This window comes from Calonectris borealis, chromosome 12 (genome assembly GCF_964195595.1).
Source record: "Calonectris borealis chromosome 12, bCalBor7.hap1.2, whole genome shotgun sequence".
In the NCBI taxonomy this organism is placed as follows: Eukaryota; Metazoa; Chordata; class Aves; order Procellariiformes; family Procellariidae; genus Calonectris; species Calonectris borealis.
The window spans coordinates 13,278,117-13,303,697 of NC_134323.1; the positions used below are offsets into that span (position 1 = coordinate 13,278,117).

At 42.7% G+C, this 25,581-nt stretch overlaps 1 protein-coding gene across 1 annotated transcript; it reads right to left on the bottom strand.

The window, feature by feature from the left end:
- Positions 1 to 184: 184 nt before the first annotated feature.
- CMTM3 (CKLF like MARVEL transmembrane domain containing 3) lies at positions 185 to 25,064 on the bottom strand. The gene is made up of 5 exons (XM_075161434.1): positions 24,622 to 25,064; positions 14,834 to 14,989; positions 12,948 to 13,043; positions 11,553 to 11,670; positions 185 to 9,840 (listed from the first exon to the last, which is right to left on the bottom strand). The coding sequence occupies exons 1-5, from the start codon at positions 24,859 to 24,861 to the stop codon at positions 9,812 to 9,814; spliced, it is 639 nt and encodes a 212-aa protein (XP_075017535.1). The 5' UTR covers positions 24,862 to 25,064; the 3' UTR covers positions 185 to 9,811.
- Between the last annotated feature and the right edge of the window lie 517 nt (positions 25,065 to 25,581).

The following is a 25,581-nucleotide window of genomic DNA, read 5'->3' on the forward strand; positions in this document are numbered from 1 at the left end:
TGGAACACAGCAGGAGAATTGATCTGCTACAAGCTGCATGTGGACTGTTATGAGTGAATTAACCACTAGTTTTCTGTGAACTTTAAGGTCCCTAAACAAATTTGATATTTGTCACCTTTGTGTGTTTTGGGGATGTGCAGGCACAGCAAATGCTTATCTAATATGTGGTTTTATTAATGCAACCGTGTTTTTCCCCTCTCTTCCTTAGTCCGTGTTGTATATCTGTTATTTTCTTGTCTGATAACAACTTTGTAAACATTCCTACTTGTTCTTTTTTGTGAGAAAACAAACAAACAACAACCCAACAACCCAAAATAAGTAAGAATAATGTTTTTTGGGGCATAATTTAAAAAAACCCCAAACCTAATAGCATTCAAATAGTGTAGAAAATAGTATCCTCTCTTCTACTCAGATGAGATACTGAACAGCTTTGTACATGAAAATCAGATCATAAACAACAGGTCTTATGCTGAAAGCTCTGGAGCCAAACATCTTCAGCAGGTATTTAGGATAAATAAAAACATAGGTGCAATCTGATCATGAATTTGAGATGTGATAAAGGGTGAGAAAGAGAGAGAAACCCAAACTTGACGCTTAATAATCCAGTGCTTTCAAAATGAGACGCGAATGTTAATAATCCCCAACCGCAGAAGGAAAGATTGCTTCTGCGCTTTACAGCGAAGGAGAGAGAAACACCTTAAATCGGTAATAAAAGTAGGTGTAGAAGCGTGTGTTTCTTCCTAACTCTGGGGCTGTGCTGGCTGAGTAATACAGTTGGAGAGATTCTACGCCGATGTTCTTAATGGTGCATCTTAAAACCTGAGGTATGTGGACAAATCGGTGTGATTATCAAATAACTTCTGCTCAGCTGAAGTGTAGTAGTTGGTTCACAGAGACCTGCAGGACATAGATGCTTGCATCAGAAGGGCTCTGTGTATCTAGAAGAAAGGACAGTTTCAGACTACTTTCTGCTCAGTCCCGCTGAAATGAGTAAAGCCGTCATGTAGCATTTCTGAAAATTGGGTACTTAGTTCTTGTTTATAGCATAAAATAATGGAATGTTTGGAGGGCCAACAAAGCACAAAAAGACTGTGCAGATAGAGATATGTATGTGAATTTTAATGGCAACAAAAGTAATAATTTAAAAATGAAACTGAAATAGGTACAAAACCCAGCAGAATGTTTGAAAATAGTTTGTAGAAATTATGCCATATTCCTCTCTTTATTTTAACAGAGGGAGTTGGTTAAAAATGAATTGATACAAATATTCAGGAAATCTCTGCATGCCACTTTAGAGTTTTTCCTGGTATATTATTTTCCCAGTTAGCCACTTGGCCACCTGGATAGATCTGTTTGACAGAGTCAGAGCGGTGCTGTCCAACCTGAAAGGGTTCCTTTGTTGTTTTGGTCTTATTTTTGCGTTGTCTTTTTAAAATCTGTCTATAATTTAACCATTTGTATTCTAAAATAATCTTTTAAAAATCTGCTTACACTGTGATTTATGATAGCCTTTAATTTAGAGTATACAACACAATCTAATTTTCTTTTGGGATATGCAGCTTTCAAAAGTGTTCTTATATCTGCCCAGAAATGAAAGTTGTCTATTTATCATGAAAATGTGATTAGATAAAGTTACCTATCCAGAATCCCAGTGCAACTCTTTCAAATGTGCTGGATGGATGAGTTAGTGAAATTGCTTTTTAATCTCTATGGGTTAATAAATATTTTTTTATAACTAGCCACAGATATTCCTTTTTAAATTATACTTGGCAAACAGAAGATATTTAATTTTATATACAATATACATAGTTACCTTGATTGACATATTTATAACATAGAGCTTTGTGTTTACTATGAAGGTTTTATCTGTATACCATGGACTTAGTGGGTAAAATTTTAAAAAGCCAGTTAGCATATATGGAAGGATATGGAAACTATCTTCATGAATTCAGAATGCGGACATAGGAGCATTTCAAAAAGCAATAGCCAGATCATATTAACAGAGTATCTGGGTTTTTTCTTATTTTTTGATTGGGGCTGGTCCCTACAGCTATTTTAATAACATCTGGATGTGAGTAACAGAATGAAGTATGACCATCTGCCTCTTCTGACTGTCACGGATTATTGTCTAGAATATGGGAAATTTCAGGGTATTGTATTTGTTTTGCTTTGGACAAATGTCTCAATAGACATATTTAATTAAAACCTTCATGCGTTTGAAAGAAAATACCCTCTCTTAACTAGGCTGATTTATCACTTTTGGTAACCTTTTAATCCCAAAAGTATTATTGTCTAAATATTTTTAGTAATTTTGCATTTATCCTGATGTCTACAGGTTGAAGTGGTTCTGGCTAGCACCCTTTTACTACAACAATTGCTACCTTCATTTTTCTACTGTTTATACTTTAATCTTGAATGTTTACCGGTTTCTACTTGTTGGATATTGTGGAGGGAAAGTGTATCTTAGCACTACAGTTCATCCAGCTTTAACTCATACATCACAGTTCTGGAGTAAGAAAATATTTTGATTTATATATTGCGGCCAATTTATTGCATTTTTAAATGATTTCTATACTTAAGATACAACATTTATGACGTAATATAACAAATGACTTAGCTAATCATTATATCTGTCTAGACTTACTCTCTTCTGTGTTAGTGTCATTTTGAAACTATTTGTATATGTTGAAGTTTGTAAGGGTTCAGGAACCCACAATAAAATAGTAAAGTATGTATTTATTTCTCATTATAATGCTCAATTTTGATTTGAAAGTTGACACTTTGTATGTCTTTTCACAGAATTGTAAACGAATACCGAAAAACTGCTTCACCTAGTGTGCCTTCCATGTGTGGTATAAACACTTGTCATTCACAAAAATAGAGATGTAAATTTATTAAACCAGTAAACACTATTTTTGTAATGTGAGTCACTAACGCATCTCTGGCTTCGTTGTGCATTGTTTCCACTAATACCAGTTTTATGGCTACTGTAGTCATTGTTTTCCCTTTGTGCAGTAAATAGTAAATCTAATAGTGGTGAATCAAAAGATTGTATCACTTTTGCTCTGCTCTGCCTTCAGCCGCTACCTGAAAGGTGGAGATAAAGCAGATTGCTGATGTGAGCTAGAAGGTATTCCAAATTTCCTGAGTCCTTGAGACTTGTGTAAAGAGATGCTCGGTGTGGGATATCTGTATCCTCGGTGCTGATTCTGGGTCCTCTAGAAAATCACAGCAGGCGTAATCTAAACATTCTCATTCCAAGCCATAAATTATGGTGTCCAAGGAAGGAGCATCCAGGCCTGACTAAAAGACTTTATCCCTCAGGGATATAGGTCCTATATTGACAGATTTGTAATTGTGAACAGCTCAGACGTATTAGTCAAAATAGTGGGTTAGAATTCCATCTCGGACTGAGCAAAGGGGATGCAATTTTCCTTTTATCGTATGAGCACAAGTCTGCTGTGTAATACCCTTGGTATTTTGCTTTTGAAGTAAGAAAAATTGTAATGTTTTGCCAAGGAAAATCTTACAAGCATACTCTGTGTGTGAATGCAGAACCTGACTCTGTTGTCCTTACTCAGGCAAAATTCCCCGTTGACTTAGGGGACTGCAGATCAGGTACCTGTTTATCACCAAATCCTGATCAAGGATTTGAAGAATATCAGAAGTTAGCGAATGTTCATATAGAGAAAATTTACAGCTTTGAAGCAATTTCACATTATTTTGGTAAGTGTTCTGGAAGTTCTCAAACTGCACACGAGGCCAGCTGATAAAATAGATGCTTTTGTAGTGGTGCCTACCAGCTGTGATCACTGTCCCCTCGGTATCGGCAGCTGTTAGATGTGTAAGCGTAGCATCTTCCACTCCGTATGTGAAAGTTGTGCTGTTAATGCTTGACCAGTTTCAAAGGCAAGGTAACTCTACAAGAAAACGTAACCTCCAACTCGTTTTTACACCAGTAATGATTTTTCAGTATGTTGTGTGCTTCTTTTCTGTTGGTTCTTATGCTAAACAAAAACCACAAGTTGAAGAATTGTAATGTCTTGCAGTACAGAAAGCAGTCTTGTTTTTAGAATCTATACTGTTACAGCATAATTTAAATGGTATATTTATCAGTTTTAAATGTCATTTTGCTTTTCCAGTCTTTCGTATATGGGCACAATACTTTCTGTAGATTTTTTTTTAGTTGTCTTTCTGTCTTTTTTTTTCTTCTGATATTTGAAGATTTGAGCTCTATGGATTTTCATGGTACTCTTCTGATCATGTCTTCATAGTGGTAAAAGTCTGTATTTTTGTATGTAGGGAAAATGGTAGTTTTCTAACACTTATCTTGATCAATATAGTATGGAATCATTTGTGAAGGACTTCCTGTTTAATAAATGGACATATTAAAGTACTAAAACATTGTCTTCATCTGTAAAGGCAACATACAAACTCCAGTATACCGAGTGTTGTGATTGATTAATTGATAATCCAGTAAGTGCAGTTGCTAAGTGCACGTTGTATGCAAGACAATGGCATAGGGGTTAAACATCAAACAAACCAGCCCTGTCAGGTTTTTGTGACTACGTCTCTGATAAGACAAACTTCATAGATGCAGGAGTTAATGAAAAACCATGTATAAGCAGTCCTTGATGAGAGGTTATATGTAACAGAAAGCATATGGAACTGCTTTATTGCTGAAGTGGTTGTGGTGGGATTACTGTGGTGGAGGTTTCTCCATCTGGTACGCTGTAATGGGCCAAAGTGCTGTATCTGGTGGTTTGCAGCATCACGTTCTGGACTGAAAAAGGAATTCTGGGGCTGAAATGCCAGAATGAATGGGTAATGCTCTGCCACCTCATGGGCTGTAGGTTGCAAGTCCTAGCTTGATGCAGGTGGGATTTTTGGTATTCAGGCGCTTTAGGTGTGAGATGAAAGCACGGAGTTAATACGGGTAAGAACTGAGGAAACGCAGGGATGGTTGAATGAGTGTTGTGGAAAGATTTGGGAAAATTGATGATGCTCTTAAAACACTGCTTAGGGATAACGTGTGTGGGGAGGTGGTACGATTGAGCTTCTACAGAAGGATTCACTTCAGAAGGAGAGTCATGTGCTTGTACAACTTTTCTGCTAGAGGACGGGCGAGTTCATTTTGCCTGTGTGGGGTTGTCAGCAGTGGTAAATTCTAATCTGTTGTGGTGTTGCATCCATTGGACCTGCTTAGAGATCAGGCCTTAATGAAATTGATGCTCTTTAAGGCAACAAAGTGCTGGACTTCATGCCATATTGCTGCTGCTGCTGTTATCCATGCTGTTCCTTGGTCAAGAGAACCTTTGTCAGCTGTTGAATTAAAAAAGTTTATTCTGTCTGAGTTTCAAATACTGAATCTTCCTTCAGTCTCCTGGGAAGACTATAATTGATTTCTTATTTAATGGATCAGGCTAACAAAATGTGATGGACAGCATCACAGATATATAAAATAACAGCGCAGGTATTACTTGGCCAAAATTAACATTGGAATCACTGTTTTCTTTTTTAAGGAAATAGATTGAAAAATGGATTTTGTAAAAATTTTTTTTTTTAAATACACTTACATTTTCTGGGTAGCATTGTGTTACCTTCTGACCTAGAAGTTCTACAAAACATTCAGAGTACTGCGAGTTCTTCCGGTAAAGGAGGAATCTGTGTTGCAGTGAGAGTGTTTTGATGCAGTCCTGTTTACTCAGAAGAAAGTCAAGAGATAGTGTCTCCATCCTGACTTTTAAAACGATACTCCATGCAAAAAGGCGTCTCAAGTATCTTGTAACAAGATTCACATTCTCAGTGCTTATCTAAATTTATTCTGCTTCCTTGATGTATTCCCTTTTTTTCTCCATGCTCAGAAAAAGATTAAAGGATGGTTAGGTGGAGCTTCTACATGCATATGTAAAAATACAAGGTGATACGTATCTTGCATTTGCTCTTCAAGGGCAGTTTGCATCCTGGTCTTTGGAATGAAGCCACTTCATTTTATTATTTTTAATCTCTTACAAGGTTGGTTACAAGCTGCCTGCTATGAGGTTTAGCTCAGCCTAGTAGCAATATGTATGTTTTCTCATTTATTGATGCATTTTAGCAGTACTGGTGTCACAAAAATGCAGTTAGTGTTTGGTTACAAGTACCTGCTCACTTAATGGTACAGGCTGCTGTCCCCTAGCAGGGGAAGATGCAGTTATAAAATTCAGGCTTAGAAATTTGCACAGTGAACCCTTACTGGAAGCATAATGATGAAAAACATGTGCTTGCTATGCAGAGCATTAAATTGTCTTCTGCTTTCCAACACACTAGGCTGGTGAAAGCATTCTTCTCAAATACCACATAGGCTGAGATACACCACTTTTCATTTAGTATCATGGAAATTACTTTGTCAGTTGGAAACTTAAGACTTACAGAACTTTGGACAGTATCAGGTGAAAAGCAAAATCAAGTGGAGTAAGGGACAAAGTGTTAAAAGGACAGTTGAGCCTCTTACTTCAGTGAGAATCTGAAAAGGCTGCTTGGAAAGGTAAGGTCTTTTGAATTCCTTAATATCACATGTCCAAAATCACCACAGGTGAGATACTTACCTTCCACAGGTAAGTATAAAAGCTTTTTGATAGGAGGAGGAGGGAGAGAGACCTTCAAACAGTGTGAGAGCTGTATGAAGTCATTCATCTGTGACGCCAGCTGATTGTTTTTCCTTCCTGTTAGTGGCTTTGATTCACAGCGTTGGTATCATAAGATTTCTTGCATTGTTTCTACGTAGATTTGTTCCACACTTGGTATTGGAAACTCTCATCACTCCCTAGGTTTGTCTATTGCTGAGTGCTGTTCGACAAGCACAGGAATTCAAAATGGGCATAGTTGCACTCAGGTTGTAATGAAGGCATGTATTAGCCTGTTTGGGTTTTGGAAGCGGCTCCTGCTTGGAACAAGAATGTTTTGTGATTGAAAGGAGATGTTTGATTATGACCCTGCTGGCACACCAAAGAAAGAACTTCAATAAGGCCTCCACGCTGCAGGTGTCGCATTGTGCTTGTGGCGCAAATCCTGAATTGCAGAGAAACCAGTGCTCCCACTCTTTGGATCTTGTCCGTTGAGGAAAAACACACAAACAAACAAGAAGGCCAAAAAATGAAGCAGACTTTTCCTCCGCCCTACAACAGACTCTGAGCTTAGTGCAATATTGCTGGCAGGAGATGAGCAAAAGACGGAGTCGGCTCCTCCCCCACCCTGCCCAAATCAGAATTGGCTTTAAAGTAATTATTTTTAACTGTATTCTTTTTTCTGAAATTATATTCATAAAATACAGAAGTGTATTTTATTTCAATCAGGGGAACAGGTTTTAAATAAAAGGCTGGAATCTTACACAGGTGCTTGACCCTGGGAGCAAACTGTGTAGAAATAAATGAAATCATCAAATACTTGACTGCTAATAATGAAATTCTCTGGACAGGCGATTTAGTGCATGGCTGCTAAAGTAGTCCTGAAGCAACTAATGAGCGATTTTGTTTGCCTCTTCTGTTGATTTTAGGAGTATTCCAAAGTAAAAAATTTACTAGAAAACCTCGGCAGACTCCAGGTTATGATGTGTCTGTGAAGGGTAAACCCAAAGGGGATCGTTGCTTACAATGTTGTTAGTTGCCAAGTAAGAACACTGTATCTCCGATATCTACTAAATATGCTAAAGCTAATTCTTGTTTAAATTCTTTAATGCTTATGTGCTGAAGATGAAGTTTCTCCTTGGAAGAGGTATAAGCACGAGCGATTGGTCCCCAGTGCTGGCTCTGTGCTGTTGTCGCCTCCCAGCACTCGGCGTCCTTCCTGATGGAGCTTCTTGAAACACCGTTATCTTGCTGGTCACAGGCAGGGCAGTAAAACCAGATCTTAAAATAAGTAAAGACACCCAACGCTTCTATTAAAAGAGGTTTAATCCAGCATGGTTTCTAAATATTAACCATGTACTAGTTTCCAGCTGTGACATGCAGTACATTTTTTTTAATTAAAAAAAGAGAAATACAAAACAATTGAATATAAAAATAAGCCCAGGTCCCCTGACGTCACAGTGCGTGCCAGTAAAGTATGACAATAGAAAAGAAAGAAATGTGGAATTTCATACCGGAAAAGGTCCAAAGAGCTCTTTCTTATAAAAGCAAAGATTATTTGTCACAGATGGAAGCAACCATTTGTTTTGCTTTTATTCAGTGGTCTGGAAACGGGAGATGTAGGAGCTGCCTGTGAAACAACTCTGAATCTGGCCAGCACCTCCCCAAGCACCTCCTCGCTGTTCGGTACCGTGTTTCTGCCCGTCAGCAGCCAGCTGCTAGCAGGGAATTGGAACCCACGTGGTAATTTTGTTCCAAAGCAAATCTGCCTTTATTGTTTTATCCCTGTTTTTAATTTACTCTGTTAGTACCATCTGCTCTCATTTTAATTACTTTTGTTAAGGCCACCTGTTCTGGTACTATTATTAATTTTTTAAAAATGTATACGGGTTTCTTTGAAATAGACCTATCTGATGCCATGGTTTTTCCAAGCAGTATGCGTTTATAGGTGGACACAAACATTTCAAGGTAGATTGTGCTACCCATGAAAACACCTTGTAAATTCAGAAGGCTTTTCCCCCAGAATGCTAGACCACGAGATAAATCATGTCCTTCTGGGGGGGCGGAAACCAAAGCAAACCAAACCAAACACCACACACATACCAAAAAAAGGGGTCTGGGAAAATGAATTTCATTGCAGACATTCTTTAGTTTGGAGGTTGGTTCTTTTGCCTTTTCACAGTGGGAAGGATGTATTGCCCTCCTGGGGCCCAGGTATCCTGAGTTTTGCAGAAAGAGTCATCTGTTTTGCGAACCCAGCGGACTAAGTCCAGTGCCACTCCTCATGGGAGGACCAGTGTTCGCAACACAGCGTGAGATCAGACAGTGATATCTTGCACAGAAATATTTGCAGGCTTTGATGGGCAGATAACGTTGGATGGTATTTGGCAAGCCTTCCTTACCTGTACGTGCAAACACGTACAAGGGCTTCCACGCAAATGGTAGGGAGGGGCCAGTAAGACGATGCCTCATCTGTTCTACCTCATATCTGTGGTAAAATTGCAGCAGATGGGATGTGACCCCATCCAAGCAGCTTAAAAAAGTGATACTGACCGTTTGACGAGCCAGCTACCCTGTGGCACAATCATACTTTGAGGTTTGTTCTTGCTGCAGATTTCCAGTTGTCACTTCTTCTTGTCGCAGATAGGCGGTAGATATAAATGTAATGAAACATTAACCATAATCTATGCCTTCAGTGCTTGAGATAGTGGAAGATTCAGACTTCAGATAAAGAAATGCTGTTAGTTAGTCAAGAAAAATACAAACAAAGTAGAGGCATTCTGAGCCTCTCTTCTTTGGCACAGCAAGAAGTATAAAAGCTATAAGTGTTAAAGATTTGGAATTAAGAAAGCATATTAAAAGCTCCGCTTATACGTTTAAAATACTATGTTCCCGTTTACTCAGTACATTGTAGTGCTGAGTAAGGAGGGGCAATGGAGAATTGAGATGTGTTGTTTGGATGCAGACCTCTCTGGCAGGCTGAACTACTGTAAAATCCGTAGTTCTGATGGAGTGTCGAATGGCATTGGGAATAGTTGTCTCTTCCACATCATTGCCCTGTCTGTGCTTTGGTGATTCTGTGAACAGTGAGGTGGAAAGAGGATACTGAGGCTGAAATAAGGGAGATAATTTCAATTGGCAGTGCATTCAGCAAAGAGGAAAGTGCTTGATCATCTTCCCTTCACACTTGGTTGGTGTTCGGTTCTTCAGTCAGAGTCAGAATCTGAGTCCTCGTCTGAAATTTAAAACAAGGAACAATAGTGAAAATGAAAACTGGAAATCTCCGTGTCAGCTTTAGCTCTTGCTGGGAGAGACACGCTGCCCTTCGGCAGGTGTCTGCTTCGAATGACATGGCATATTTAGAGAAGGGCTTGTAAAATGACAGTTCTAACGTGATGGAGCTTTAAATGGTGTTTCAAAGGACTTGAGAAATGCTGCTGAGAGGCACTTAGACCACTACAACGTAGGTAACAGGTCAGATGAAGGAAGCTGCAGAGAGCGTTGTTAGCATGACCACCACGAGGAAGTCTGCTAAGACATGCTTCCTGTACTACAACATTGCTGTTTGCTGTGGGTCACGGTTACGCACTGCCAGTTGAACGTATCTGAAAACCAGAAGCTTTAAGACCTTAAGAAATCCCGATAGGCCTATAGAGGTACATCTTGCCCAAGCTCGAGACTCGGCTTGCAAGGGATTTCTGGCCTCCGCAGTTGAGAGCTACAGCATGAATGTGAGTTTGGTGCTGGAGGAACAGTACTGCAGGGCAGAGCCCTTCTTGCAGGGTCAAATCATCGACACAAACCTGCATGACTGCGTATTTGTAAGTTTATATATTTCTCTCTCCATCTCCAGGGAAATTAGATCTAATCTTTAGCCTAATTTTGTATCCTTGTCACCTGATCTTCTTCTGAGGTCAGCTCAGTTTGTGGGGATAAAGTTTTTAGTCTAACAGTCTGTTTCCTATGATCTGTTCCTTTAATTCTTCTTTTCCTTGTCTCTCTTTTTGGCCTAAAGTTTGCAAAACATTTATCAGTCCACTAAAATACCTAAAAAAGACTGTTAGCATTACTATATACCTTCTAGGATTCTGTACATGTCTTAGGTTTTTGTTTTTGAAGGTTTTTGCAGGTTTTGGTTTTGTGTGGGGTGTTTTCTGGGGTTTTGGGATTTTTTGTTTGTTTTTAAGTGTGGTACAGTCTTTTTCATCTGTGTGGATGCAACGAGTAGTATCACAGGGGCATGATGCGTGATTGGGGCTCCTGGGTACTGCGAAATAGCTACTTGTGTCCTAATTTGACTTGAAATGGGTTTGAACTCCCAACAGTGGGTCCCTCTTTTTATCTTTGTCTAAGTGGACCTGTCTGATTTGAGGTACCTCCTGTACCTCCTATAATGGAAAGAAATTTGGTAACAATCTTGTAATTTTATGCTGTGTGGGCCCTTGGATTTAAAGGCCATTTGCCCACAGATGGTCAAAGCTTGACCCTGAATAAGAGGTAATCATGATAAAGAGATGATAAAGAGAAAAGCACTACTGGACACAAAAAACTGGACGAATGGATGTTAATTATTGAGTTATCAAAAAAAAAAAGGTAGGTGTTTATTTTTAAAGTAAAACATCTTGATGGGAGGAAAAAAGTTTGTGCTGCACAATGATTTCTATAATTGCATTTGGGGCCTTTTAAAATTAGATGGCGCAAAACTCTTGAGAAACTCCACATTCCTGGCTTGCTAGTTATCTTTATAAATCACTGGAATTCCAGTTGTTGCATTTTAAGATTAAGCAGCTTCATAATTCAGCATAGTTGTGGCATACAAAACCAAGGTAGCCAAGAATAGAAACTGTTATTACTAAGTGAGTGCTCTTGCTCCCCTGTGAAGGGTGAAATGGAGAAGAAAATCTCACGTTACATGCTCGTTTGACCAAAACAGGGAATTTTACCTACCTTCTGACTTGCGCCCTTCAGGGGAATCAGAACTGCCTTGCTTGAGAAAAGTAACCAGATCATTGAAGGTTATGTAGAAATCAATGGCGTACACTATTGTGGCTATAAATCCAAACACCTAAAATGGCAAAATAATACTCTCCTCAACAACAGTTCACATCCATCAATGACAAACCAAAATAAGCCTAACCGACACAAGAAAAATTCTTGAAGAAAACTTGGGCTTGATTTTTTTGGCCTGTGCCTTTCTAAGAAGACAGGGAAGGGAAATATCTCGTGACCCACTGGCATCAACTAAATTACAGCTAATTTGGGAGCCTAAGTAGTGATCCCTGCAGTTGCTCTATCAGATGTGTCCTTAGCCCTTCCCCAGGCCACATCCCTCGCTGGCTCTGGGCATGTTCTGAGCATCAGCATTGCCCTGTGCCAGGAGCTACAGGAGAACGTAACCTGCACCTCCACCATCCCAAGGCATCTCTTTGCCACCAAGAAATCGCCTCGATTTCTCTGGAAGTAATTTTTTACTGGTTTGCAAGGAGACATGTCTATTGCAGAGTGAACTAGATTGAGATAAAATGATTCTGGAGTTACCTATTTTATGTCAAAGCAGCAGCAGTGTGGCAAGAACAGGCTGTTTTTCAGTCTGAGAAACTAGGGTAGATGCTGTTTTGCATTGCTCCATGTCTAAAGGGAGTGACAGATTAAAACGAGGTCTTTGTTTTGAAATGGTGTATGAGTTGGGATGCCTCAGTAAAGGTTGCGGGCTAACGCTACTGGGTATTGTTTTTCCCTATCTTTTAAAATTATTTTACTTATGTTGCATACATTATTGATGCTGAGAGTCAAGTTACAGATGGAGAGGCTGTATCTTATTTCTGAACACAAAATGCTGACAACGAAGGGTCTCTCCTGGGCAGTCCATGTACAGGAGGGTAAAATGACACTGCTCTTGTTTCAGCTCATCCAAGTAAAATTAAGCAGTAGAGGCAGGAGGTTGAAATTACTTAATTTAGACTGTCCTTAGTAGTTACAGGTTCACTTTCTTTTTTTTTATTATTATTCCCTCCATTCGAGGATCTTGATGTTCTTTGCAGGAACAGAGAAGTTTATCTTCCCTGTACAGCTGGTGAAATTGAAAAGCAGAATAGGTGCCTTCCCTGAGCAGTACAGTTAACACTGAGCAGCACTGTTAGGATGAAAAAACTATTCATTGATTCAAACCCTGTTTTTCTAAATAACTGACCATGTCTTCCTTGCTTTAGGCAAATCTAATTCTCAGTTAGGTAATTGAAGAAACTTCTGCTACTTGCAATGGGGTCAAAATTGAATTTTTTCTAAAGTACGTCCATATGCAGTTCACCAAAATACCTAAGCTGAAAGCTCACGTCTACTTACTCCTGCTGCTTTAGATGCTCCGTCATTATATTTTGAGACAGCAGCAATTGAAATGGCAAAGTAAATAATGGCAGCAGTGACGCACCGCAAGAAATCCTGTAAAATAAGCAATGTTGCATTCTCAGATTAGTCATGTAATTCCAACATACAAACCCCTCCAAAAATGATTTCAGAAATTACCATTAAAAACCTTTGTTGTTGCACCAGTGGACTTGCCTGATGCCGGAGTGTGGCTACAGCCTGGTATTTTGTAGCGGATGAATTGCTCATCTGGGAAATATTTTTAAATGTGGGATGACCAGAATCTTGGCATTAGCTTCTGTTCTTACAGATGTTGGTATAAATCCTACTTTTAACATGCGGGTGTCAGGCAGACCTTCCTTCAGGCTGAGAAGGGCTACCTTTCCGTGACGTTTAACTTGGAGCACAGCAAGGGCGGAAGAATAATTTGAAATTATTTAATCTTTAAGCAGAACTCCTGGAGTACCAAAGGCTCTGGAGGAGCGTACCAGCGTCCGTGGGGAACAGGCGTCTGCTTGTTTCTATACAGAAGTAGGCCTCCTGAATTTAGGAGCTAAACACTTTGTTCAGTGTTTAAAACTATGATTTATACTTAGTATGTACACTTGTAACTCCAGCAGCTAGCCTGAAGTGAACGTACCCATTGCTATCTCTGAAATACGTGCTTCTCTGGCTGGGACTGTAGCTCTGCAGGGCAGGGGCCGTGATACAAGCAGTGATGTGCTGGAGCAACAGTGTCTCTGATCTGTATATTAAATAAACAGCTGTGATTCACAGGGCATGTGTAAATCATGTGAGCTGGAATAATGGTATCTTGACCTCTGTTCACCATTAGATCTTCTGCCTTTTCAGAACAGATGGATGAATAAAACACAAATCCTACAAGAAACTTGACTCCTCTGAAATCAGGACCAGGTCAATTATCTACATTCTGTGGCTGGAGTATGTTATGATAATGGACATAATAAACATACAAGTGCTTTTTTTGTCTTAGTTCTGGAATCAGATGCATGTAGGAAACGATGGAACTGAGATTGCCATCTGAAAACCACACTGTCACAGTCAAAGTCACTGCTATTGTTTTATCCACCAGTGGCCTTGCTAATGTTATTTTTATACACTGAGAGCTCTAATTCAAATCTCACTATGACGAACTGTTGCAAAACTGTACCAAAAGAGAATCCAAATCGATTGGAGTAGCATTTTTTTGAAGTATTTGCACTGCTAGACACATGCTCCCTTGACAACCTATGTTTGAAGCAACAGAGACATCCAGTGGCCAGTGCGCAGGAATCACCTGCAGCTACGGCCCTGGAGACTCCCCAGTATCAGCCAGTGGTTTCCTTCGTGTGAATGGGCATCTGCCGGCCAGAGTTGCAGGGCTTCCCCCCTTGACAAAAGTAGCTGTCAGTTTGTTTGCATGTCAGTATGACTCTGCATCTCAACAGCACTTACCTGAGAATTTCTAAGCATTTTAGTAAAGTATCTGCATTACTATATGGCATGCCTCAGTTTCCCCATTTGTAAGGGTGGCAATATCAAGGAGACCCCAGCAGTGGTCAGACTTACTTAGGGCGATGTTGCCTGCTTCTGAAGATCCAGCCTTAAGCCATTTGCCTGGAATCGGGCATAAATTCTGTGCTTTAATAAAACCATGCTTTGTGTCAGCACAGAGAAAGCGATAGTATGTAGTATAGCATAGTTTAAAGAGTGCTTTGGGACCTTTTGAATGAGAGGCAATATGGACAGGTTTCTAATAAGGGGATGAAGTTGTTAGCAGTCAGCGTAAACTCCCACATAGTCCTTTTTACTCATGTTATACTGTACAATTAAATCTGTATTTTTGTATTGCACATTTCACTTACTGTCAAAGGCCAGTAGAGTCCTTTAAACTTCTCATTAAGTTTGGAGGCATAGGCAAAAAAAAGAAACAGTGCCAGCAGAAACTCCAGGAGTGGTGCCATCATGAAAGAGGCAGCTAGAGATGCAATGTAGCAGATAAAGATGATAAATGACAGCACCTAAGTAAAGGGAAAACACAAGTTATTCGCGTGGAATAGCAGAGCCTCAGGCAGCTGAGCAGCTTTGAAGCGTTACTCTCCCTGCGTCTTTCTGTCAGTGCTGCTGGTGATGGCATATCTTGCTTCCTACTTTTTTTTTTCTTTCTTGGACCAAATGAATTTTCTTGTTTAGCACGGAATAAGTCTAAAGTAATGGCATTTATTTCAATGCATGTCAAATTGACTTTCCGGGGAGCTCGGTGGATTTGCACCTCTCCGAGTCAGTAATTTGCTCTGAATTGTAAACAGTTCTGACAACATAATATTGAAAATAGAGCGGGGCATTGCCAAGCAAACAGAGCTTTAAGCTTTCAACCGTGACAGTTCTCATTTGAAATCCAAATCATTGCTCTGAGAGCCCAAAGCAACTCGGCATTTATAATCATCTTAGAGTTGAAAGAAAAAAGTCTGCTGTTGATGGATAGAAAAGAGCTGAGAATTAATTATTCTGTGATTTCTGGAAGACTCTGGTTCTAGTTTTCCAGTGTAGACAGCTGTTTTAGAGAGTAATAGGATAGAAAACTTCCATAGACTTGTTTTATCTCCATGATGTTTCCTAACTCTACAAAATACTAAAAATGGCATTTGTTTTCCCATTCAATTAAAATACCTTTAGAATATAGTTTATGGCTCAAAATAGAAAGTTTCACAATGGGAAAATGGCTAAAGAAAATGCATTTTCACCTAAACCAGACTACCAAAGTGCTGTGCTACACTGCTGAACTTTCGCTGCTGTATTTGTGAAAGTGGGAGGTGAGGGAACTGTGGGGAAACTTAATAAAAATTTCAAATGATGTACTGGGAGTTGGTCACCTCCGAGAAGAGGCTCCAGCCCTACTGCTCTGCTGCCTCGTGTGGTAACTGGTTGCTGTTTTCTTCAAATTAGCTCAAAACAAAAAGTAGCTAGCATACTGAATAAAACATTTTCTGCAAGTGTGAGAATTATCTGCTAGTTTACACCTGGGCTGCTCTATTCAGCCTTTCCTCTTGGAGACAAATCTCTGCCTTAGCAATGCTCAGAGGTGCTTTTGGTCAACACAGCAGTAGGTACTGTTTGAGCATTAGATTACAAAGATTTTTTTGAATTTCTAAATTGGGACACTGACATTCTCACTCATATAATACTGAAAATAGATGTATTTTTTTCCCCCAGATAGCACATCTGGAGGCAGATGTGGCTTCCTGAAAAGCATAAATGTTTGGACTGTGATGATCAATGCATCTGCCTCATTAAATTTCAGATCTATGGATTTATTTGCTTGCTGCTACCGTGTACTCGGGAACCACCTGTACCGCAAAAAAGTCATTGTTACACTTGAACAATAAGGCTCCTATAATTAATTATTAATTAATAATTACTCCTATGAGAGGCCAGTCAACTCTCCAATACATGTACCAAAAGAGCCCATTTAGGTTTAGGAGGCAACTAAGCACTTCAATCCCGTTGAAATAATTTCTTAATTGAATTAATTAACAAGCCCTTTATTCTAAGCCCGGTTTTGGGGGAAAGCAGTCAGTTCTTGACCAGGATGCTAATAACTGGAGTATATTGTTTTGATCCATTAGGACTAGGAGGTGAAGTTTGAGAAGATGTGACATTTTTAGTAAGGTACTGTATTTATCTTACAATGCTTATGCATTGTTCTTGTTTCATTGGGTTGTAAGAAACTGCTCTGGTATAATATATAGAGTTCATTTCTGCATCGAGGCCTGTTACCTGTTAATATTTAGTCTATTTGTTGTTATTTATCCCATTATTATTTGCTTATCGCTTACATAGCCTATTTGCAGATTTTTCTAGAGTTTTTATATAGCAGAGGGTACTCATTCAATGTATCTTATCCTTAACGTGGTATTTTATTTCTGGGAATGAAAAGTGGTACTTATTGTTTGAAGAGAAGTGGATGTAACAGAACTTGAAAACTGCTGAGAGGAGAGAGGAGTTCTTCCTCCTTCCTATCACACCGGCTATTCCCTTCCCACCCCCACAGAATAAACCCAGAAAGGACTGGACTTTAACTTCGTGAATCTGCTTCACTTGCATTTGTGGAACATAATTTAGACATGGTTTCATGTTTTCTTGGTTTAAAAAGAAATCACCGTGCAGCTAGGACATGTTTTCTTTCTTGTTCTGGTGTTTAAAAAAAAACTCTTCCTTTTTCTGGTTAAAGGAAAGCATGTGATAACTGAGATGTTGAGACAGAGAAGTACGCAGGAACGGACAGCAGCAGGGAGGAGACGCCTGTGGGATAGGTCCCACCAGCCAAGCCCCTTTCAATAGCAGAATGTTAAGACCTGAACTAACCTTGGTAGATCTCTTATGAAAGAATTAAATGCAGTGTTAAATTATACAACATACTACAGCAGCGAGGGGAGGTGGAAAGGCAAATTTCAGATACGTAAGTTGATGATGCACAGAAGAGACAACTTTGATCTCAATTCTGTTTGATATGGCGACTCCTGCGCTCTGTCTGCCTTTGTACAGAGAGACAGTTTTTCTGTCAGAAGCGTTAACTGTTTGGCGAAACCAAGAGCCCTTCTGTTCTCTTAAGATCAGCCTTATGGTAATTTGTGTAATTTAAGGTTCCTGCTGCCTTCCCCTCACCCTGATGGCAGTGGGTGGGTCTGCAGTGGTTTGAAACGCATTGCAGTGCCCGAGACCCTGCTGTGTAACATGGCTCAGGATGCAAACAGAAACTTCCTTTGTGGCAAGAGCACACCAAGGGCTCCTGCCCCGGCGTGCTGGTGTGCCGGCGGGATTCCTGCCCGGGTGCAAGGTGGGTGGCTGAAGAGACAAAAGGATCAGTCTGAGCATTTCAGCGTTCTAATTCGGTCTGATCCGGAGAAGCGGCATCTGGGGAAATCTTAGTTGTCTATTTTAAAATCTAGTTAACAGGCCAGTTACTTGCTCAGACCAACCCCTCGGTGATGGGCAGGATCACAGCGGTCTCCTGCTGCCTGTTCCTCGGCCCTGATGCGCAGTAGCTGTACTCTGGCCACCAGCACCTTGAGGGGGGGCCCGAGTCCAGCCCCCCCAGCTCCCCCCTCCTGACTACCTGTCAGCACCCTCTTGCGCAGGGAAGGTGCACTCAGGGCCACATTAAAACAAAACCACCCTTGATTTGCAAGAAGTCCCTCGATTTCAATGGATTATTGATGATAATAGTAAAAGGGAAAGAATCTGACACGAGGTGTGATAATTGCTCTCCAGTCAAGCATCATTCCTCATTTTGGAGGCATTCAGAGACTGAAAAGGCCCAAGGGAGATTTTAGGTGAAATACACACTATAAAATAGTGGACCAGATTTTGAGAATGAAGGTTTGAAAGACGGTATTTTTAGATGCTTCGGTCTTCATTGGGGCAAGGCTGGACGGCGCTGGGAGGGGAGGCAGGCAGACATTAGAAAGAGCGAGGGAAACAAAGGGAAGGAGGTGCCTGAAGGCTCTCTCAGGTGACGGCTACGGTGCTACAGATTGTTCTTTGCTTTGCTTTTTTTGTCTGCCTGGTGCCTACATCGCAGCCCCGATGTGGATTTTAATGCCAGATCTCGGTAACTTAGGGACAGCCCTATGTAATACAGGAGCCCACAAAGCCGTCGGCTTTTGACGATGTTTCTCGTTCTGTTTGTTTAGGGTGGTTTCCCCTTCTGACAGGTGGGGTGCACGGGCTCCCTGAGCCATATTATCTATTACTATCTCTTCTGAATTATAAAAGTGGGTAGGTATCTTGTTAACTTGTCTGACCATTTAATTGCAGTGCTATTAACTGAAGCATTTGATGTCATCTAAAATGATTTAAAACAATTTTAAAAATATACCGGTCCTCCCACAATACAAACCTTGATGTGCCAGTCTGTACCCACAAAGAATGCTTGCTTACTTACTTTTCCAGATTTCAAGTCTTTGAGACAAACATCTGGCAAACTGAAAGTTGCTTTAAAAATGACAAACTCAAAAGCAACCTTCAGAATACAGCCTGACCCCTCTAAAGACTGTCAAATGATCCACTGCACATCACACCTGTTCTGCACCTTTTTTCCTGAAGCTGCGTGGTTAAAAGTGATTTCAGAGAAAGGTCAAGCAATGGGATTTTGTCATTTTTCTACAAACAGCTCTGTGTCTATGCTAAAAAAAAAACAGCTAGAGAGGAAGTTTGGGAGGCTCAATGCAGTTGCAAGATCATTTCTAGCACTTTCAGACTCAGACAGCACTGCTGCTTCTGGGCGAAAAAAAATAGTGTTTTATCAGTTTTGTCCATTTGTGTTTACACTTTTTCCTTTGGGATTACATCCTTGGCATTGATAGCAGCTAGGAGTCTGAGTTGTTCCTGCACTGCTGTTGAAAGGCTAGTGTGATCGTTGCCAGCTTCACTGCGGAGGAGTATGTGGATGCAGAAAGCTCTAGTGCAGCAAAGAACAGAGTAGGATCCTTTCAGTCTGGCAGTGGTAAGATTATAAAAAATCCTGGCAAAAAAGAGGCCTGATTCTTCATTCAGCACCTTTTTTGTGGGAATGGGAATGTACATAAAAGAGAAAGAACTATTACATATTACTTTTTCTTTTTTTTAAAGGAACTTCTTTGGTATTGCGTTTCAAAAAGTCATTTTCTCCCATGTAATTATTACTTAATATTGTGTTGCTGGGCTTCTTAAAATGGCCAGGCATTATGAAGTTACACTTTATCATATAACCAGCTTGCAATTTAAGGTATAAAAAATGATTAGTTACAACGGTTAGAAAGCACTGCGCCCCTTACGGGAGGGAGGACTGCTGAAGTGCTGAGGTCACGGCAGAGCGTGAAGGCGTCCGAATCCTCCGTGCGGGGAGAACAGACCCACTGCAGCCTGTCGGGGATGATGCGGATGCCAGGAAGCAGCTGAGATCACTGCACGCTACTACACACGCCCCAGTGCCCTCCGCTTGCCGCTCCGCGCGGTCAAATGCCTGCTCCGCATCTCCCCTCCGCAGAAAAGAACAGGTTTGCTTAAACGGTTCTAAAAGTGGCTAGCGGTGATCTCTTTTGGACAAGAGTCCATTTTGTTATTGTTTATTGGCAGAAAGTAGATCACTTAGTGGTCTCTGCTATTCAGTTACTCCTCTGTCGTACTTGTCATGGAGGTGAAGTTCCTGGTCCCACAGAATCGGCTGCAAGGGTCACCTTCTGCCTACAGACCCAGAGAAGGGCACAGGGCTCGTCTTCGAAGGAGGCTTTACACAGAGCAGCTGGAAGTTTCAGTTATGAAAGTCAGTTCAGAGAAGACTGAAAAGACAGAAGACAGACAGGAAAAGAGAAGAACAGGCACAATGGCTTCTACCTCCTTTGTGTCACCACAAAGGTGACACAACCTTACACAGGACAACCTTACATATTCATACTATATTTATATTAAAAAAAAAAAAATGTAGTGCCATTGCATGCTGGCTTCAGGGGACGAAGGAGATGCCAATTAAAGCAGTCATCAGGACAAACACAAAAGCTTGACTGAAATAGCCGGGGTGAGCAGCAGAATGTGTAAACGTGGCTCTTGCCTGGACAAGCTCTGGTGGCGCGTATGAGAGTGGCTGTTAAATGGTTCCAAGGGAACAGGACAGAGGGAACTGAAAAATGCATCTCTTAAGGGGGGAAAAGAGCATGGATGAGATGTTGACCTTCAAGATAGCAACTTGAGTATTTAGGAAAAGTGAATAGCTTAAAAGAAGAGTAGTGTTAAAATATATAGAAGAAATAATGGCATGGGGAGAAAATAGAAAGGAAAAAAGAAAAAAAAAAATTAACCTGGCAGATAAAGAATGGTGATTAGAAAGTTGGAGGAGCAAGACAGTGAGAATAAACAGGATCAGGAGGGACAGTGAAGCTTATACATGTACTTGATGTTACTGCTTCTTTGTGGCTGTGTAGCTATCCAGGTGGACTAAAAAATTAATAAGGCAGGAAGATCAAAAGGAAAAGGAGCAGGGGGATGGGGACTTCCTTCTCTGAATAAAATTTGAGATTATAATTAAGCTTCTAGCAGTAGTCAGCTTCATCACCAGCCAAACTTGTTCTAGAGGAAGCACCAGAATGCCCAGACCTGATAGCCCACAGAGCAGTTTACATGCTGACATGAAAGTTACACCCGAATATTGTAAAGATCCATACTCACTTCATGTGAAAATGCATGTAAATGTTATTTTTAAAAAGTGGTGTCGTGGTTTAACCCCAGTTGGCAACTAAGCACCACACAGCTGCTCTCTCCCCCCCCCCCCCCCCCCCCCCCCCGGTGGGATGGGGGAGAGAATTGGGAAAAAATAATAGTGGGTTTAGATAAAGACAGTTTAATAGGACAGCAACGGAAGAGAAAATAATATGATAAAAGAATATAAAAAACACAATGTAATTGCTCACCACCTGCTGACCGATGCCCAGCCTGTCCCTGAGCAGCGATCGCTGCCCCCCGGCCAACTCCCCCCAGTTTATATACTGAGTATGACGTCATAGCATATGGAACCCTTTGGCCAGGTTGGGTCCTGTGCCCCCTCCCAGCTCCTTGTGCACCTGGCAGAGCAGGGGAAGCTGAAAAGTCCTTGACTTAGTGTAAGCGCTACTTAGCAACAACTAAAACATTGGTGTGTTACCAACATTCTTCTCGTACTAAACCCAAACCGCAGCACTACACCAGCCGACACCAGGACAAGCGGCTACAGCAGTTTCCTTCCATCGGAGCAAAGCAATCCTCGCCGGTGCAGCCGCCTGGGCGACCTTCCCTGGGACCCCCCGAGCTGCGCTGCGGGCACCAGCGCTCCCAGCCGCCTCCGGCACTGCAAGTGAAGGGAACAGGCTGGGATGAATGGGGCAGTCGTCTTAATTTACAAAGTCTGAGTTGGTCCGCTATAATTTATGACAGCTGAACCGATCATTTGCCAGCCACTTCTACTGGGCAAAACAAGACTTTTTAATGAGGTTACGTCCACCAAGTACAGCAGGGTCACTGGGCTGAGGGAATTTGCTGAAGCCAACTCCTGTTCCCTTTCTGCCATAGACCGAAAAGGAGAAGTACAACAGTCTACCCCAGTCAAGATATGTTTGCAAGTTGCTTCTTTGCTTCGTTGGTAATATATTTTTCAGTATATGGTGGTTTGCTTTTTGAATATTGAAAAAACTGACTTGGCATTTCCTGTAGCTGAACAGAGAACCTCTGATCCACCTGCAAAGATGCCAGTATTTGCATCACTTTAAAGACGGAGAAATAAAGCACATTTCTTGGGATTTGCCAAGCTGCCGAATAATAATGTGACAGAGATATTTGGTAACAATAATGAGAACGCCATTTTGTTTCTGAACAAAAGACACTAGTCAAAATCTGTATCCCATGAATATTATTTACATACATTTATGCAGAACCCAACCCCACCCCACGTTAGTTCTGTGTCAGAGAGGAAAAATCAAACATTCAAGACAAGAAATACAAAGCTAAAGATGAAACACAGATTTAAACTATGATAGATTTAACTTGGACTCATCTTCAATTACTTGGCACTGCATTTGTCTAATTGTATACAGACTGGATTTATTCTGGGGCCTGTGTTGTCTTCAAGATTTCTTCTGGCAAAGCTGAGACAACTGGAGAGAAACTACTGCTGCCTCTCCTCTGCCAGGAAACGCCATCCTCAGCACGTGGGCTGGCCTGCAAGGAGCACACAGAAAGCTTCGCTGCAGCTTCGGCAGATGGGATTTTAGAGCTGCTTTCAGCCAGCCAAACCCTCAGGAAGCCCCGAGTGGCCTTACGAAGGATAAATCCCTGTTTTGTCAAGACAGAGCAGTTTTTATTACTCCAAGGAGGCATAATCAGTACTTCTCTATGACAACAGAAGGGTGAGTCTGATCCCATGACCAAAACAGTATTCCTCAAATATGTCATCATTCAGAGATGTTAAAAAGCCAGGCTGGCTGAAAGTCGTAATTTACTGGCTGTAAGCTTATATAGGAAATTCCACTATATGTAATGGTATGTAACAGAAGCATGTGCCAAAGGAGCAAAGTTAGTTGGGCTTTGGTATCTTCTAAACGTGTGTTTTTGTCAACTACAGATGCTGTATGAGTGATGGGGGGTACCTGGAATTTTTACAGCATTTTTAGTGGAGCTGAGACAGCCTGTGGCCTGCTGCTACCCCTGCGGCCCCTGTTCCCCACACAGAAGTCATCCTCATCTCCCGAATGAATGGTTTTTCTTCTCAACGCCAGCCTCGTACCTCCTGGCTGTTCCCCTTGCTGTCTGCCACAGGGCAGCACCCGCAGCCTCACAAACTTGCAGGGCTGGTAGAGAAAGGCTGGTCCGGGAGCTTGACGGCGCTGCCTGCTTGCTGCTCCTTCCTTCCCTTTCTCTTGCTCGAATTTCCTCGTTTCCTTCTCTGAGCTAGCACAGTGGATAGCCAGAGACACCTCACACATCTGAACAGTGCTCCACGTGCTTGACGACTAGTTTGGGCTGTCCTGATATTTGACTACCTGCTGTCAAAACTCCAGCTGAAATTACAGAGAACTTGGTGTTTAAATTTCTCATTATTTCTAGTATAAATGATGTTGAAAGTCTAATCTCAATCAACTAACTTACTCTTAAATTGAACTTTTGATTATCAAATACCCACTAGTTTTCTCTTTCCCTGCCAGGTGGGTACTGTTTCATCTGTCGGGCTTTAAGCCGTTACAAGTAAAATACCAGAAAGCGTTATACCAAAAATCAAAAGGCCTATAATTACCACCAGCCCAGATCTCAGGACATGGACCTAAGGGAAGACCACAGTATTTCCGGGGGAGCAGTGCTTCCATCGCCAGACTAAGCTTGTTTCTAATCGTTATTATTTGGTACTTTCACAGTAAGCTAACTGGCTCCATAGCAGGGAGCAAGTGTGTCCCTCTGTGAGGTCAGGGAGAAACAGCTTTCGAGAGCTCAGGACAAAAGCTGAGAGATGGGCGAGTGATGCCCTGTATAATGCCACACATCATGAATTAATGAGTAAAGTCTTTCTTGACGTACTGAGGACAAGCTGTCTTGAACGCCGTGCCTCCCCCACGGCACTAGGAGATAATGCAAATCTGGTCAGCAGTGGTGACTGGATTCACACTGCACATAGGTTAAAACGATATGAAAGCCATTTTTAACTGAAAAGGGGTTCCTGCTAAAGGGGAACGCGTTTAAGGCACTGGAAGCTTAACGCGACGAGTAATTTCGTTTCCTAACGCGCTCCGCCTGAACACAATCAACTGAACTTCCACGCGGACGTTCCCCCGTGTTCGTGTGGCTGTCCCTGTCGCTCCCCCTCAGGGGTGCTCTCCCTCGGCTGCCATCACGGCGCAGTCAGACAGACGAACGACGCCGAGAAAGCTCCGCTCGGCTCGGCGCTGGGGCGAGCCCGCTCCCATCGGCGCCGCCCGCCTCTGGAGGTAACCGGCACGTTACGGGGGACGCGCCCGCAGCCCCCCGCCTCTCCCGGAGCGCTGCCCCGGCTGTCCCCGCGGCGGGGGGCTGCGCTGCGGCCCCGGCAGCACCGTCCCCCCCAAATCCGTGCGAGCTCTCCCCCGCCCCCCCCGCCCCGGGGGCTGCCCCCCGCCCTTACCGCCTCGGCGAGGAGGAGCTGGCCCTTGCGGGAGCAGAGGAACTCCCGGGGGGGCAGGAGCGAGCGCAGCCCGGGCGGCGGCGCGGCGGCCCCCGCGGGCTCGGGCTCCTCCATGGCTGCGAGCGGCTCCGGCGGCCGCGGGCTGGCGGGGAGCGCTGGCGGCGCGGGGGGCGGTGGGGTGTTTCCGAAGGAGGGAAGCGGAAATGGTGACTGCGGAAACGTGAAAAAAAGTTTCAGCATCCCCAAACCTGGAGGGGGGCGGCCCCGCGCGCGGGGCGGCCCCGGGGGGCGGCGGGCCGGGAGGGGGCTCCGCCGGCTGCCCCGTACCCCGTCCCAGCCCCCGACGCCGTGGCTGCCCGCAGCAGCAGCTGCCGGGGGGATCCCGCAGGGGCGGCGCGGGCCCGGGCCGCGGGCACCGCCCGGCGGCGCCAAGCCCGCCTCGGCCCCGCGCCGGGCCCCGGGGCCCGGCGGACCCGCCGCAGCTGCCGGTGGCGCCTTTGCGGCCCCCCCGCCCGGCGCAGGGCTCGGTGCCCGAGGAGGCGTTTGAACGCAACCTCGCCTTGCGCAACGCCTGCCCCGTGTGGTTCGCTTTTGTCCATTGCGCTGCGTCAGCCTCGAAACCCTCTTCCATCGCGGGGCTGCTCGCCCCTCGGCTTGGACAGTCAGGCTGACGGGGAGGGCTCTGAACGTTACCTCTGGCTCCCTGGAGCAGCTGCAGCAGCAGCCCGCCAGCCACGTATTTTATATGGCTCACAATACCAGTTTAATTTTATCTACGCTCTTCGTTGCGCTGCGGTACAGTTGTGATTGCGTTACAGTAGGGCGGCAGCGTGGTTATTTTCAGCGCTATTCTGAACATAAAAATGGAAATTTGGTGATCAAACAGTCTCGCAGCAATAAAGTATTCATGCGGCATGAGACAGTCATCAGCCGGGACGCTGATCCATGGAATGAGGAACA